This window comes from Nothoprocta perdicaria, unplaced genomic scaffold, assembly GCF_003342845.1.
Source record: "Nothoprocta perdicaria isolate Ctin4 unplaced genomic scaffold, notPer1 scaffold_95, whole genome shotgun sequence".
In the NCBI taxonomy this organism is placed as follows: Eukaryota; Metazoa; Chordata; class Aves; order Tinamiformes; family Tinamidae; genus Nothoprocta; species Nothoprocta perdicaria.
The window spans coordinates 2,383,113-2,398,576 of NW_020456254.1; the positions used below are offsets into that span (position 1 = coordinate 2,383,113).

The following is a 15,464-nucleotide window of genomic DNA, read 5'->3' on the forward strand; positions in this document are numbered from 1 at the left end:
CTGATAGATATCAGGACTCTAAACAGGACTTTGGACCATAAATGTGTAACAAATGGCCCCAATTCAGTGCCTAAGCTCTGGAAAAAGGTGGCAGCACAATTCCTGCCCCTCGTGTTCCCTATTCTGTGATTAGCATCACGGGCTTTTGGTTCATTTTCCCTGGAGACTCTATTTCCAATTTGGTTTTGAATCACCCTGCCCATGTACCTACCACTAATTTAGGTACTGTAATACCTTCAATGGGTACGCAAATAATGTAAATATGCACATTGAATCTCACCCTTTAAGCCAACCTCTGACACAACGGGCAAATATAAGAAATTTGCAACTACACCAGAAACAAATTTTGAACATTGTATTGATTTTAGAAAATATTTTTTGGTGGAACTAAGAATTTGACTATTTTCTCAGATGAGATAACTCAGGTGAGATGGTGGCACTTCATGATTCTGCTCCTTGCTGGGGTATGTTCTAATACTCATAGATCATGAAAAAAAGTCAACAGGACAAAACTGAAGAGTTTAATGTCATAAAGAATAGTAGGTCTTAAAATTATTAAAATTTATTCTTAAAATGTTAAAGCATTAGCAACTTTCCAGAACCAATTTTTATGTCCATGATGAATTCTTTAATAACGTAATGCTGTGGTTTGGAGTTTACCACTAGTATTCATCTGATTCAAATATACCTGCTTTCTCTTTACCCAAGAATGACTTTTATGTATCTCAAATCAGCTTTGACTAAAAATAACCCAAAGTGTTTTTATACACTCCAATCTAAAACCTTTATGATTTTTATCTTCCTCTTTGGTTACTGGAATATGTTTGTTGTATAAAGTTTTCAGCTGAATACTGTAAATATCCTACAAAGGGTTGACTGACAAATGACCAAATGGCCCTATCTCATAACTAGACCTTGACCTTAAACCACAATGTCTCCTCAAAGAGCAGAACCCCTTCTACAGTTTGATATAGATGTGACTTTTCTTTTTTTAAAGACAATGTAAGCTATTTATACATTCTAAAGAGATGTCTGTAACATGATAATCTACCATTTAAATTATTTAAAAGGAAAATACTGCAAATATTGTTTGCAATACTGTTAAACTGCAAATAAACATTTTCAACATGTTATGTTAGCAAATACAGAAGAGACAAAACCTATTTTTGTCCCATTTAAATGTTTTCAAATTTTATATTAAAGTTTGGTTTTTCTTTAAAAATAATACTTTGGAGGCATTTTAAATGCTTGCAAAAATAAAACTTAAAATAAAATACCTGGTTTGCCAGAGAAAAGGCTAAATACTTTTGGACACGGGACAGTGACAGTCTCTCCAATTTTAGCAGGACGCCAACAGGTGATGTTATCCCAAACTCCAACACATCCTAAAACAAAAACAGTAGTAAAAGACTTGAAAGCCCTGGCTGGTCTTGATCATTTCACTGCACTTACCTTACATAAACCTGGTGGAAGCTTCAGATGAATAGTTCAAGAAAGAACAGACTCCTTCAAGAAAGTTACAAAAATGGTATTTTCTATGAGTGTTAAAGGAATCATAAAATTCTGTTCATCAACCAGCTTTTAACTGAGTTAATACACTTGTTTGCAAAATGTCTTTTTAAAACCATATCACAGATCATGCTAAGAAATTCATTTTTAGATTACAAAGATAACCAATGCTTATAAGCAACTCCTGAGTATTAGTATGGAGTATTAGCATACCAATTCTGTAATAGCAGTAATGTTACAGGCAAACCTGATCCTAACTACTGGCTGTGCCCACGCTGTTTTGAGCCTATAAAATGAGGCTCAAGTGCAATGTCTTGTGAAATGCTCATAAATCTTCTACAGCCTGCTGTGGGCACTTGGATCATGTATATCCTATTTGTTTAAAGGTGTTGCATGCTTTCTAAGCTAAATAATTCCTTGTAAAAAGCTTTGGGTACAAAGAAATAAGGAGAACATTTATATCACCATCTTTCTCAAAAAGAAACTGTGCGCAAGATTCTGGATATTTATGATTTCAAAACAGCAAATGACAATCTACAGTTTTAATCTGTAGTAAATGTAAAATAAACTTTTATTTTTCTCTATTTTCCCCATACATCAAAACATCATCCTAAAGTATAAGGGACAATTACTTTCATTAGAGAGCATAAAACCTATACATAAGCATCCTTAATCTCTACTACTTTGTTTGCTGTATCAGCATTTCTATTATTCTGTTTTAGTACCTACACACCCACCCATACTCATTTCAAATACCAAGTTCAGAAAGAATCTGGGAGGAAAAAAAAAAAAAAAAAAAAAAAAGACACTTTAGGCTTGTTAGAGGACAGCAGGATCCCTTATTCCGGTGCCTCACCAGAAAATCCAGAGCAGAATAACTGAGGTTTGAAAGAATCTTTAGTAGTCCCAGCTTAAAGCCAGCCTAACTTCAAAGTTGAACTGGGAGAGTCAAGGTCTTTTCCACTCAAATTCTGAAAACCTCCAAAGATAGAGATACAATCTACTCTAGTGTTAAGAGTACTCTGTGAAGAATTTTATCTCACAAGAAATTAAGTTCTCCCTTGGTGCAGTTTGATTCTATTCCTTATTATTCCTATTATTATTTTCTGTACATCTACAAGATGAGCCTGGCTTCTGTCATCTCTTCTATAAGCTCATTAGATAGATCAAGACAGCAATCAGACCCTCATTCTACTCCAAGGTGAACAAATCTAGCCTCTAGTTGATCTTTGCATGTCACAGACTTAATTGTCACCTGGATGATCTCTCCAGGACCACCACTACCCAATCTATATTTTTCCTGTAATGAGGAGTCCAAAATTGGACACAGAACTTTACTGAAATGTAGTCTTACAAGGACCAAATAGAGGCAAATAATTACTTCCCTTGATCTACCAGCTAATGTAGCACAGCATATAAGATGATGGTGTACTACTGGCTAATATTTAAATCTCTGTTTCTAAAGCAGAACCAGAAACGGTCAGAGGAATTCCATTCTAAAAATGCTTATTTCTTCCTAGGAGAGCCTGAAATTGTCAATTCAGCTGCAGAATCAAGACTGTGAATATTCCTATTTATTTCAAATTTACTTCAGTGAGCCCTTACAGTGAGATGGTAATCCGTACTCCGAGTTGTATTCCTGGAGTGATAATTCTGCTATAGATCAGACAAAAACTTCTCCACTCGCTCATCACTTCTAGGACACATAGCACTCAGTCCTTCTATCTATATGTTTCATGGAAACTTCTTCCTTGTCAGGGCAAACATGTCTGTGATGACACGAGTTGTACTTGTTCACCTTTTGAGGTAACTTGGGGTAACCCTGAGGTACAAAAGATGCAAAGGATTTAATATCACTCATTTGTCAAAGAAACACACTCTTCAGGGTTAGAAGAAAGTATTACTGTTCATGTACTCAGTCATTCTACATCTATGCATTGAAAGGTTTCATCTTTTCATTTCATTTTCTCTCTAGTGATTTCATGTTTTGGTTTCTTCAGTAGTTCCGTGTCCTAGACCAAAACTGCTAGCTCATTTTTTAGGTCTTGCCTTAGAGGATTGGAAACAGAGCGGCATTCCTCTTTGCTGTGGCCCACATGCTGTTGTCCCTGACAATTCACTTGAACTTTTCAGTTGTTTGGTCCCTATCCCTTGGATACTCATCCAAGAAGTGTTTTGGAATTAGCTAATGTGTTTTACCTGTGCTCTATGTTTTTCTCTTTTATCTTGTAATCCCTCCAGCACTTGTGACCGTTCCTTTAGCTTTAGTAATGATATCTCTGAGGTTTTGTTGGCTTGGCCATCCATATCCAATTTAAAATATAAGGTTAACATCAGAGCTAGTAGTCTTTGAAGTTAACGAAGGGTAACAGGCTTAGGTGTTTTCTGAACTGCAGTACTGGATTAAAATCAAGTCCTACTCTCTATGATGCAAAATCAGAGTTTATGCAAAGTAAAAGAATGTTTACCCCAGCCAGTTCAGGTCATGTGTCCTTTCCAGTTGATTTTAGGCCAGAAACAACATCAACAACCTGACATACAAGTATTCAGAAAGACAAACTATTCTCTTCATCTGCCAGCACTCAGAAATGTAGTGACAAACTGAAAATCTCTTGGCTTCGATGGATGTACAGCCTTAGCCAGCATAAATAAATTCTGGAATACACAATTAGCATCTTGTATGACTTCAGACCTTTTTAGTCCACTCTCATTTTCAGCAGCAACAAAGAAAAGCTGAGATGAATAATGAAATGTTCATGCACACCCATAAAAGCTGGTGACTTCCACAGATTTCCCCTTCTGCTCGACATACCTCCTTTAAAATAGTATATTTACTAAGGTAATCTGCAGATGGTTCAGAAGTCTTTAAAAATCTATGTGTCACTCAACTATATGGACTAGACTAAAGTTTGGCTACATGCACAGCGGAACGATATGGACTTTGGAACTCTGCTTTTGTGGAAAGTCTTTTCCACAAAAACTCCCGAAGTCTTATTCAAATTTCACTTGCATAAAATATCATACAGAAATGCTGAGGTTCAAGTCCTATTCACACCCAAATCACTAGGAGGTTCTAGGGTTGCTAGGACTGAAAACAGGTTTGTGTCACTGTGACTATCAACTACCAGTCAGATCAACACAATTTGCATCAAATGACCGAGTTAGTTTGTAGAAAGTAGAGTTTTTGGTAATTCAAAAATATCGCAATTCATTCATGATTTCTAGTGAAGACATTTCTTTTCCTCTCAGCTTTTCCTCAAAAACTTAAGGCCTTCACAAGTGTCTACTGCAGAGAAAAGGATATTTTTTTTTCAGATTCCTTAAACAGATGGAATAATACAAAAGATGCCATTCCACAAACAGACTAAATTAAAATATATCAAAAATTGTGAAGCTTTAGTGGCTTTCAACAGAATTCCAAGATACAAATATATTTATAGGGTTGGTTATTCATCATTCTACAGGAAATTCGAGAACACTGCTGAAATCTCCTGGAGAAGCTCATAGTCACTGCGAATGATTACAATGTGCTTCTGAAAACTGGTCTGGAGTTGAAAGCTGAAATGCTGGAGTTACTGAAAGCTGTACTAGATGCTAAAAATAAAATGTTTAAAAATATGAGGGCCCTTCCCAGGGCTCTCAGCTTACACCTTTCTTCATTTCTTTTCTTCTTATTTCTACATACTTTTAACAGTATTGCGGTAATATATCTTCTTAACAAAATTCACCCTTATGTAGAAATAGAATAAAAGTAACATTCTTATGAAAATTTCATCCATTTTTCATCCCGACAATGTATCTCTATGGTGCAGCCTGAGCTTAATCACACAGTTGAAAGCTAGCAGGTTCCCATCTTGCACAACTGGAACTAGCAGTATTCCACTGATCCTGGGTATTCAGGACCCAGGTGGGATCCACATGACCTCAAGCAGACACTGCTCTTCACTCACCACAGCTTTCTTTTACAGCGAACAGGGACACACTCAGTTTGCAGTGACTTGCAGAGCATAATTCATCTCATCCTAAAATACACCTAAACCAGGGCAGATTAACTGCTCCCTACAATCGCCTGGTTTTCCCCACTGACCAGAGGAGCCTACAGTGACTATAAGTCGCTACATAAATATATACAGATATTCATACATATTCTGCATATGAATCTGTATATATGTATGTAAATATAGATATAAATATCTGCTATAAATACCTGTACTGATGGAAAATGAAGGTGAAAAAAATGCTATGTTAAATGTGACTCCTTCTGCCCACAGAACAATCTTGCATGATCAATCACACTGGCTACTTCCTCGCTACTACTCTCTGCTTAGCCACCAGTGCCGGAATTTCTGCCCATTGGCCCCAGGAAAAGATTTTGGGCCATCTCATAAAATCCTTACATTTGCTCTTCTTCTCCAGAAGTTTTGCCTGCTTCCCATACACGTACACCATATTCCTACTGTCTCCTGAGGAGATTTCTATTATCCATTCCTGTTGGATAACTTTAATTTTTTTTTCCATTCTAGTAATAATTTTAAATAAAATTTAAGGGATATTAAAGTGTTGCAAAGAATACATTTTAAATAAATTTTTAATCCTCTACTATTTAAGCAGTAACTGTTATTTTTCAGCATTTATCATGTTTGAAAGAAAAAAAACAGCTACTTTTATTTTCAATATCAAAAAGCATTTCTACTCTTATTCACACCCCTCCTTCTTGAATTCAGTGTCTATATTTGCACCTAGTTTTAATAAATTCTCAATCCTTGAATGTTTTTGTACTTTGACCCTGACATATACACATAAACTCCACATATACCCCAACTTCACTACTGCTGTACTTTTCTTTACCTCCATCTCTACCCATTAACAACACTATCAAAGGAAAAAGAAAAAAAAAGTTCTTCATCCCAATTTCTCCATGTTTAAAAGTCTTCTGCATCTTAGATGTAACCATCTCTTTTCAATCTCTTAATTTGCATTGTTTATTTTCCTGGTGTTTCATTCCCGCCACATGCAGCAAACAAACGCTCTTTCCTTTGCTCATTGACTTGCTCAACAGCTTGACCATGGCTCTTATCTTCTTCCCCACTGTTCCTCCAGATGATGTTGTGAACAATGCTCTGCACTGGTTTACATGGGATTATTTGAATGATCTCCAACGCCTGTGATGCGTTTGGAGATAAGTCATAAGCAAAGGCAACAGAACAGACTATAAGTACATTGTGTATCTCATTATTCATTGGCATTAAATTCACTATCCTGCTCTCTGAGATCCATTCTTGAGCAGGAATTTTGCCTGCCGGCATGTGTTTCCTCACCTATAGAAAGGCGTGAACATCGGGTTGGTGCTGGAAAGGCTCCACACAAACATCCACTAGGTGGCACCTCGCATTTGGCTTTAAAAATTGCCAATTCGAAGGGAGTTTCATCACTCAGACCAAGTGTGAGTGATACACAAAATAAAGTGAAAAGGCCTTTGAAAACGAGCGAGGAAGATTTCAAACAGCCCATGGTTTATTTTTCAAAGCAACCTCAGCTCTGCTGGGCAACATCTTCCTGTAGGTCTGAGGAGTACAGGGCGCAATCTAGCCTGAGTGAGGAGTTACGAACATATAGGGGCTAAAATTCGCTCTGAATTTTTACACAACTAACAAAAAAGAAAGGCAACAGAGAAGGTAAAGAAATAAAGAGGCAGTAAATTGAAAGAAGAGCAAATATCAGCAGTTCTAGCTGTTCTGCTGTATAAGAAGATGATGGTGAAATCCTGTTGCTCCAAGCTACGTTGCTACAAACATTTTCCACCTCCTTTTGCTGGGGCCTGAGTACACCTGTGACCCTGCACACCCAAACCCTGCCCATGGGAGCACAGAAGCTCAGACCTTCAGCTATGTTTCAGGTGCCTCTTCGTCCTGCTTCGTCACAGCTTTGCCCAACCCTGACCAGCAGCCAACATTATCCCTAGTTGCAGCAAAAGGGACAACACAGGTTGCATGGTGGTCACCAAGAAGCTCCAAGACTCCTACACCAATCAAAGCAAATCCTGAGGAAAAGCAAGCACAAACCTTTTTCAAAATTATTGACCAACAGAAGTTGTGCATTTATAGCAAGTAAGCCATTGGAAGGCTACCGTGTCCACCAGATCCAATTAGTTAATGAGAATGATGAAGCAAATAAATTTTATCCAATATTTACCTAAAATATTTATTTTTTATGGATTTTAAAAGCCAGTACTATTACAAGGAATGTCAAAAATACTGATACTAAGACTTCTTGGGGAATTACTGTTTCTATTAAATGGAAAACTTGAGAAATACCTTATTTCCTTTTCCCACCAGAAAAGAAAAATATCTATGAGACTTTTTCCTTTCTTTTTAAAAAAAGGTATAATTTACATATTTCAGGGTACTGTAATGAGATATGGAAGCTCTATCTGAAAGTTTTAGACAAAAAATTCCACCCAAAATTTTTACCAAGTAAACCAGGTTTTCCAGTTACATAAAACACTCTTGGGAGACAACACTATTTGTTTTTGTACATTTGTGCTTTGCACAGCCCTCTCGCTGTAAGAATGTCTTTTGCTATTATTTGTCCAGATATTCTCGGCGTTATAGTCAAAGCTGTAAGGGGGACATACCTACACTTTTGCATTGCACCACTTCGGTCATACCCTGTATTATTCATAAAATATTTAGCACCAAACTCCTGTTCATATAAAACTTATCAGAAAATATTAGATGCATCTGCAGACAATGAATTTTCTAGATGGTGCTTTGCATTAGCTTAAGCACATCTAATGCTTTAGTATTCATTTTTGGGACTGCTGTAGTATTTGAATTTTGGATGTCACGACTGCCATAACCAAACCTGGCTCTATCAGGACTCAAGGACAAAACTATGTGGGCACAATATTCTCTTCACAATCTTCCCCGAAACAAAACAAACTCCCTTGTGGCCATGCAAGTTCCCTTTTCAGGGCTCCAAATGCTCAATTCTTAAATTACAAATACTTAAGCACACTGGTGAATTTTTACTTTCATGCTCCAGTGTAGAAATTTTAGATGTTCAGAATTGTAGAACACCACCTGTAGCCACGTGTTGCTTTCCGTCCTTCCAAAAGTGTGAGCTATTGTCACTTGTACTGGTCTTTATGATGTGAGATTTGAAATAGTGCAAGCAACTGAAAAATCAGCTTTATTTCCTATGAGTTGGTTTTCAGCAGGCAATTCTGCCTCCCACACCTCCTTTAATTTAAAGGTCTATCTCACAGACTACTCAGTCTCTTCCAAAATCTAGCCATCTCACATTCATTTCTACCCTCAAATAATTACGTACAAATAAAGCCCAAAATTTGTCAACACCATGGGGATGGACACAGTACTACAGGTTTCATTAGAGATGACAATTTATTAATGAAATCCTATAAGACAGACAAACATACAAAACAAGCTTCCCTGAGCTCCTTAAATACTTGTAAAAAAAAATAAAAATCCATGCACTAAAAAAGTAGCAGCATGACTGTCGTATAGTAAGGAAAGCAACAGCACAGAGCTTAAAGAAAACTGAAGCTGTCCTGCCAAGAGTTACAGGTGCTGTACAAGAGAAAGCTTCAGGAACCATCTACCTCCTTTAACTCTACATTTAACTCTACTTTGTCTACTCTAAACAACCCTTCAGATTGAAGGACCGATTCGTTTTACTGAAAAGGCATCTTTTTGGGGAAAAAAAAAAAATCCTCAAGAAGTAACTACAGAATGCTTTGATAAGACTGAGCACTGCAGCTTTCCTGAGAGCACTAAGAAACACGTGAGGAGATTGATCCATACCCTTTTTTTTCCCCCCCTCACAGAGCAAGCAAGAAGTTTCATCTAGCTTTGCGTAATTCTCTTAATTCTTCTACTGATGTGCAGGGCAGATTCATCTTCAGGCTGGGGTAACTATACTCGTGACAACCATCCCTCATGCTAGAGCACTTAAACACAAGATGGGGACTTCTCTCTTACTGGAGGAATAGTTTATCTCACTAATGCTTCTTAGGTCTAACTTTGGGATAATTTGCAACAAGTCTATCATTTGAATACTCATCCTGTAATTCCAAAGAGCACTCTGAAAGATGGGCTGTATTTTTCCACAACACCCTAAGGATGGTGCTGATCACCAAATGAAATTCTACTCACAGCCTAATTCAGGAGATTAGGTAGTGACATTGGTGCCTCTTGCTTTAGATTTATGAGTAAGTGAGAGTATCCTTTTGGTAGTCCTGTCTGTTTTAATTTTCTCTTACTTGGCGGCATGATCAAGCTGCTCCTTGAAAGGTTTATGAAATTGTTCTGTACAAATTCTTTCCAAAGTCATTTCTCTTTTTGTCCATATCCCATCCTCAAATTTAAGACGTCATCTCTAAAATTAAAAATGTTATCTGGCATACAGGGCTCATAAGAACACATTTGGAAAGCAAGAGCTGAAAAGACCGATTTAACTGTGCAGCCATTCAGTTCAAAATTAATTTGAAAAGCCATTTTTCCCCATAATAAAAATATTTGTGTAGCTTTTGTTACAGAAACCTGTTATAAAGTCTACCAATATATCTGAATGGATGTGAGTTTTAGTTTTTCACCATGAGATTTACATTTCATTTAAAGTTGAATGAAATAATTTACTAAAATTCTAAATAAATACTTTTTTTGTGGTTAGCAGATGGTTGTAATTTGATCTTGAACTGCTTCTGCATGGGTAGTGCAGAAAAAAAAAAGAGGTAATGGGGGACTGCCAGTAAGGTTGAAAGTAAATAAAGATCTGCTATATCTGCTATTGCTATATAAAACATAATTTTTACAACTATTATGAACAACTTAGGACTTTTTTGTGCTCTTGTTTCTGGAAGTTTGATGAATTATAGCCCAGTCCAGACTCATTAATTTCTATCTTAGGCTTTTATCTTATGTACAACTGTATCCATATCTTAGCTGTCAAATTACAAGAGGGAGGAGGACAACAGATGTGGACAGAAGCTAATGAAGTAAGCATCCCATGAAGTAAGCATCGAGATTTGCTGGAAATCACCAAAGAGGCAGGTGCTGCCACAGATCTTTGGAGTGACTTAGGGAAGTCTAAATGAGTGTAATGCTCTTCACTAGCCAAAAAAATATTTTGACAGAATGGGTTCTGTGCTTTTTATATATGTTTGACACGGGTTTAAAGGATATATACACAGCATTAATACAACTTTTCTTAGCAAAACACACAATTGCTTTGTTAAACCGTGAAGCAAACAGGTCCTTCATGGAATTCATAGTCAACAATTTTAGGAACACCATAGAAGTTACTCAATTAAATTCTTCAGCCCATGTTATATGCAGCTCAAGGAAGATAAGAAGATTGATTTATATCATCAAAAAAATACAGTAGCAGTCTTTAAACCTTTCTTTTATGTCTCCTTAACTGATGTTGAAATATTAGCTAAGGAGTTCCGTAATTAATTGCCTTCCAGGCCAAAGGAGAAGCTGCCCATCCAGCAGGATTAACTGCCTATCCCTTCATTATGCAGCAGCTACGCAGGCCCATCAGGTTCTGGAGCCTGGCAGGCAGAAATAGGGGCACCTAAGAAGCTTTCCTAAGTCAGTGGAAAAATTTCTGCTCATTTTGAGAACAGAGGCCCAAGCCTCCAGCAGACAAACTCAGTGAACCTCTGTTCCCAAGTTCCATCCCACAACTCCCACGGGATTTCATTATACCTTTAATGATGCAAGTAATACATACTGAAATTAGACAGCAACTAATGCACTACACTTACACAGCTGTGTGACAACGGCTGTATAATCCTCCTTCCCTTTCAGGGGAGAAGAAAAAAAAAGTAGTTTTGGGGGATTTTTTAAAATATCTTTCAAGTGTAATACAAGTTCTACAGGTAGAGTTCAGACTCGGAATAGTTCCAACTTGCCAATTTGCATTAGTAGTTTTTCTTTATCAGCAGAGTAGCACCATAACAATCTCTATTCAAAAGACTACCTACATTTTTAAGTGTATGGAGAGTTTATTGATTAGAAAAAGAGCACAAAGTAGTTTTTTTTAAGGATATACAAACGAATATTTTTAACATAGACTCATCTGGACAAGTTCTTGGTGATGCTATCCATAACATGCAGCATAGGATAAATTTTCCTAGCACATTAAACATACTTTTCTAAGCTGGATTCACTACCTCAAAAGCCTCACTCCAGGCTCCTACAAAATGGAATATTCCATTAGTTTCAGACAGGCATTCAATTAAATGTACAAATCCTCCCACTGCTGTTTTATCTCTACCTGCAGGACTGAATCAACAGTATTAGACATACTGCCTGCTTCCATGACATGAAGTTCTTATAAGACAGTTGCCTTCAGGAGGCCACTGTTTTCCAAGTGAAAGGAGCCTTTCAAGAACCTATTGACAGAATTTCTCTCTCTTCTCCCAGGAAAATAAGAAAGTAAAAATTGAAACTTGTGCTTATCGCAAACATATTCTTAGAGCAGACCAGCATCTGGGAGATCAGAGCTGCATCTTGAAGCAAGCTGACTTCCAAAGCCTCAACATTGCTAACAGTGAATTTATTAATTCAAGATTTAATTCATTAAGCATGTCTAATAATTAGTTCTCCATCTGGCTTTACACTGGTATTATTTATGCAACAGCCATCATTTTACCACTCAAATAAAGAAAATCTAAATGTAGATGAATTATTTGAATATCTATTCCAAGCAAAATCTTGGAATACAAATGATTCTCTGTTGGTTTTTTTTTTTTTTTTTGTAATTACTGATCTGAATTAATCAAAAGGAGAAATATAAACTGCTGATGATCCTTCTAATTATTATTTTTGTAGACAAATTGATACTGAAGTATGCACTGAGGGAACTACACACTCAAATTAAGAAGAGAGATGGGGAAAGGTTCAGGAGCTGAAATTCGTGTTTATGCTTTAAGGGCACTGCAGATGGTAAGTCCTTGGGCAACCATAACATTCTTCAGAATCACATCCTGAAGGGATTGAACATGGAAAAAGGCATATCCTATCTATCACCTACTCAGCCAAGGAAATAACTGCACTGCTGTGCTGCAGTCCTCCAATGAGCTATGATTCTGAGATAATAAGTACCTGGACTACCACACCAAAATGCAGGACTTGCTTAGATTTATGGCTGTTTAGAACTAATGTGAAAGTAGTTATTTTCAGCTACTTTGAAAGGATTCTGACAATGCAAGGAATTTTAGTTAAATCATGATTTTGTTAAAAAAAATTTAATACTGAAAAAGAATAAGTTGCTTTTATAAATATTTTTAACATCTAAGATTCATTTCCCATTTTTTAAGCCTCTCTGGAAGCCCACTCTTTCCTTTGAATGTTAGGCACATTAGCAGGAGAACACTGGACTGGTCGCATATGTGAGCACTTGAAGAAGAACTACTCTTTCAACACCAGGGGCACTGAAAGTGCTTGTTGCTCACACATGTTGGCATAGTTTTACAAAAACACCACCCCTTTAAGTACTAATACCTTCAACATTAAAAATAAAGTTGAATAAATGCATTCTTCCAACTTGCCTTAAAACTCTTCAGACTTCTACTGAATTCTCACTCAATGCTGGTATCCTAGCTACTTTAATTTTACGGATTTGTTATCTGTGCCATTCTGGACCTACTTTCACACTTTATTGACTTGCTGAAAAAACTTCAGTAGCAACTTTCAGGAAAAAGTCATCTGTTTTGTTTCTTTTTTTCTCATAGTCTTATGTTCTACTGACATGATACTGTAGCAAGAAAATCTAGGCAAAAGATTAAAAAAGTGTTTTCCTTTCTTTCCTGCCTTAGGTTATGATTGATCATATCTACCTGCCTATCTAAAGAAAAAAAAAGAACTTAAAACAATAATGTAACAGAGTAAATTTGATTCTTAACTGTAAAACCACTGTCACATTTAGGTTTCACATGACTCTATGGACTTCCGAGGGTGAATCTGATCTTCTGCCTAAAGCAACTTCTCTGATGAAATGCAGTGATCGCTCTCACCACTTTTGAGAGTAGCATTCCACTTTCTAAGATAGTCCACAGCTGAGATCCAAGATCCAAGGCTTTTGGTTTCCCTGTCTTTCTGGGAAGACATGGTTTCCCAGGGTTTCTGGGTCTCCCTGTCTTTCTGCTCTCCCCATCATCACAAGCCTGCCTCTCTGCCTGCAAAAGAGCACGAGCAGCCACAGCCTAAAGCACGAGTGCACATTTGCTCCCACCTAGTGTCTCACTTGGTGTTTCTAGCCCAGCACACCTCCCACCCCTCACTACAGCTGCACTTTTAACACAAAGACAGCCTGAATTCTGCAGTAAATAAAAATAAGCACCGTACAAAACGGCTCGGCAACTGTGGTTGAGCCAGCAAAGAAGCAAAAGGGAGAAAAGCTTCATTACTGGAGCTTTGTCCACATTACAGCTCATCCTTTCTTACCTCTGTAATCCACTGGTTTGGCATTCTTTAGGAGCTCCATGCACCTCGTTTCCTCCTTATGAATCTCCAGCTGAAATCTGCATTCTGGATGGATGCCATTCACCTGTTGCAAGTTAACGAACACATCATTGAGTGGAAGCACTCAAAATGTTTTACCAAGGATGCAACTACCTCTGCTGGAAGCCACATCTTTAACTGGCACCATTTTTGTCCAAGGATATGCCAGGCATTTCACAGACACAGTCATTGCCCATTTTAACTTCTCACAGTTTGACTTCTCAAAAACAAAAGGTTAAAATAACGCACTGCCATAAAAAGAGCCCTCACTGCCTCCTTCTTGCAGCATTCCAGAGCCAAGTGTCATTAACCAGAGAATTCCTAACTTCCCGGTGCATTCGCCAACACTGTTCACTGAGACTTTTTCCTCTCAAAAAACAGTGATTTAATCTGCACTCTAGCAGCAAGACTGAAGCAAGAAAGCAAATGCATCTAGGTTTTTTTTTTCCCCTTTTATATTAAGTAATCAAATCTCAAAGTTTAATATGAATCACAGGATGTGAAAACTGTTCAGACTAGGAAAAAAAGAAAAGCAAAATTTACCATGTTAAAGATGACAAAGTACATTTTATCTCCTAAATATCCCAGATTCAAGCAAGCATTACATCAGGAAAAAAAAAATATATATATATATAAAATATCTCCTCTTAAAACAAAAAAGACTGCAAGTTTTACTTGCTTATGGTCCTGTTACCAGTTCTACTCAGATTTTCAAGAGGTGTTATTTGTGTCCAGGAGAAGGGACAGATGTAGCAGGGAATGTGAGAGGGACAAGACACAGGGAAGTTGCACTGAAGCCAGCTGAGCCGAACAGAAGAACGTGGGCAGTTCATAACAAACCGTATGGGAGAAACGACAGAGCAAGAAAATGGGAAAACGACAAAGGGGAAAGTGTGAATGTACAAAGGGATGGCAAGACTAGTTCAAATAAAAACTTAAAGAACACAGTAAGACGTAAACATCTGGGTACTTCTTCGTTACAAAGAAAAGAGGGATATCTTTCCCTCTCAAAGTTTCTTTCCTCTTTATCAATCGCCTTTTTCCCTGGAAAAGACTTAACAGTAAAATAATAGTCTCTGGTTTGTGAGACTTATTCCAAAGTGAGAATTCTTAACTAAGCTCTAATCCAGACCCCTGAAACCACAACCTTGGGATGAGCACCTGCTTACACCGTAGTCTCCTTGCAGGGAAGCTACTCCGCTTTACAAAACATGGCACAACAGCCCCAGGCTGTAGCAGGAGCTACTAGGAAAAACTCATGAAAATCTGTTTTTCTCCAAATGCCTCGTTTCCCCTTCTACAAAATGAGAACTCCACTTCCTCTTTGCCCTCCCTTTCTCTATTTTGACTATTTAAATTACATGCTGTCAGGGCAGGGTTTTTTTTTTTCCCCCCAGCATTTTTTAATGCAGCCTTAGCATAAAT

The 15,464-nt window shown here is 37.4% G+C and overlaps 1 protein-coding gene across 1 annotated transcript in view; it reads right to left on the reverse strand.

Annotated features, from left to right (window-relative positions):
* VIPR2 (vasoactive intestinal peptide receptor 2) overlaps positions 1-14,079 on the reverse strand; it is a 45,752-nt gene extending 31,673 nt beyond the window's left edge. The window contains exons 1-2 of the mRNA XM_026053002.1: positions 13,983-14,079; positions 1,278-1,385 (exon numbers count right to left, since the gene is read on the reverse strand). Of these exons, the coding sequence (XP_025908787.1) occupies positions 1,278-1,385; positions 13,983-14,022 (148 nt within the window). The 5' untranslated portion in view covers positions 14,023-14,079. The remainder of the gene's footprint in view (positions 1-1,277; positions 1,386-13,982) is intronic.
* Positions 14,080-15,464: the final 1,385 nt, after the last annotated feature.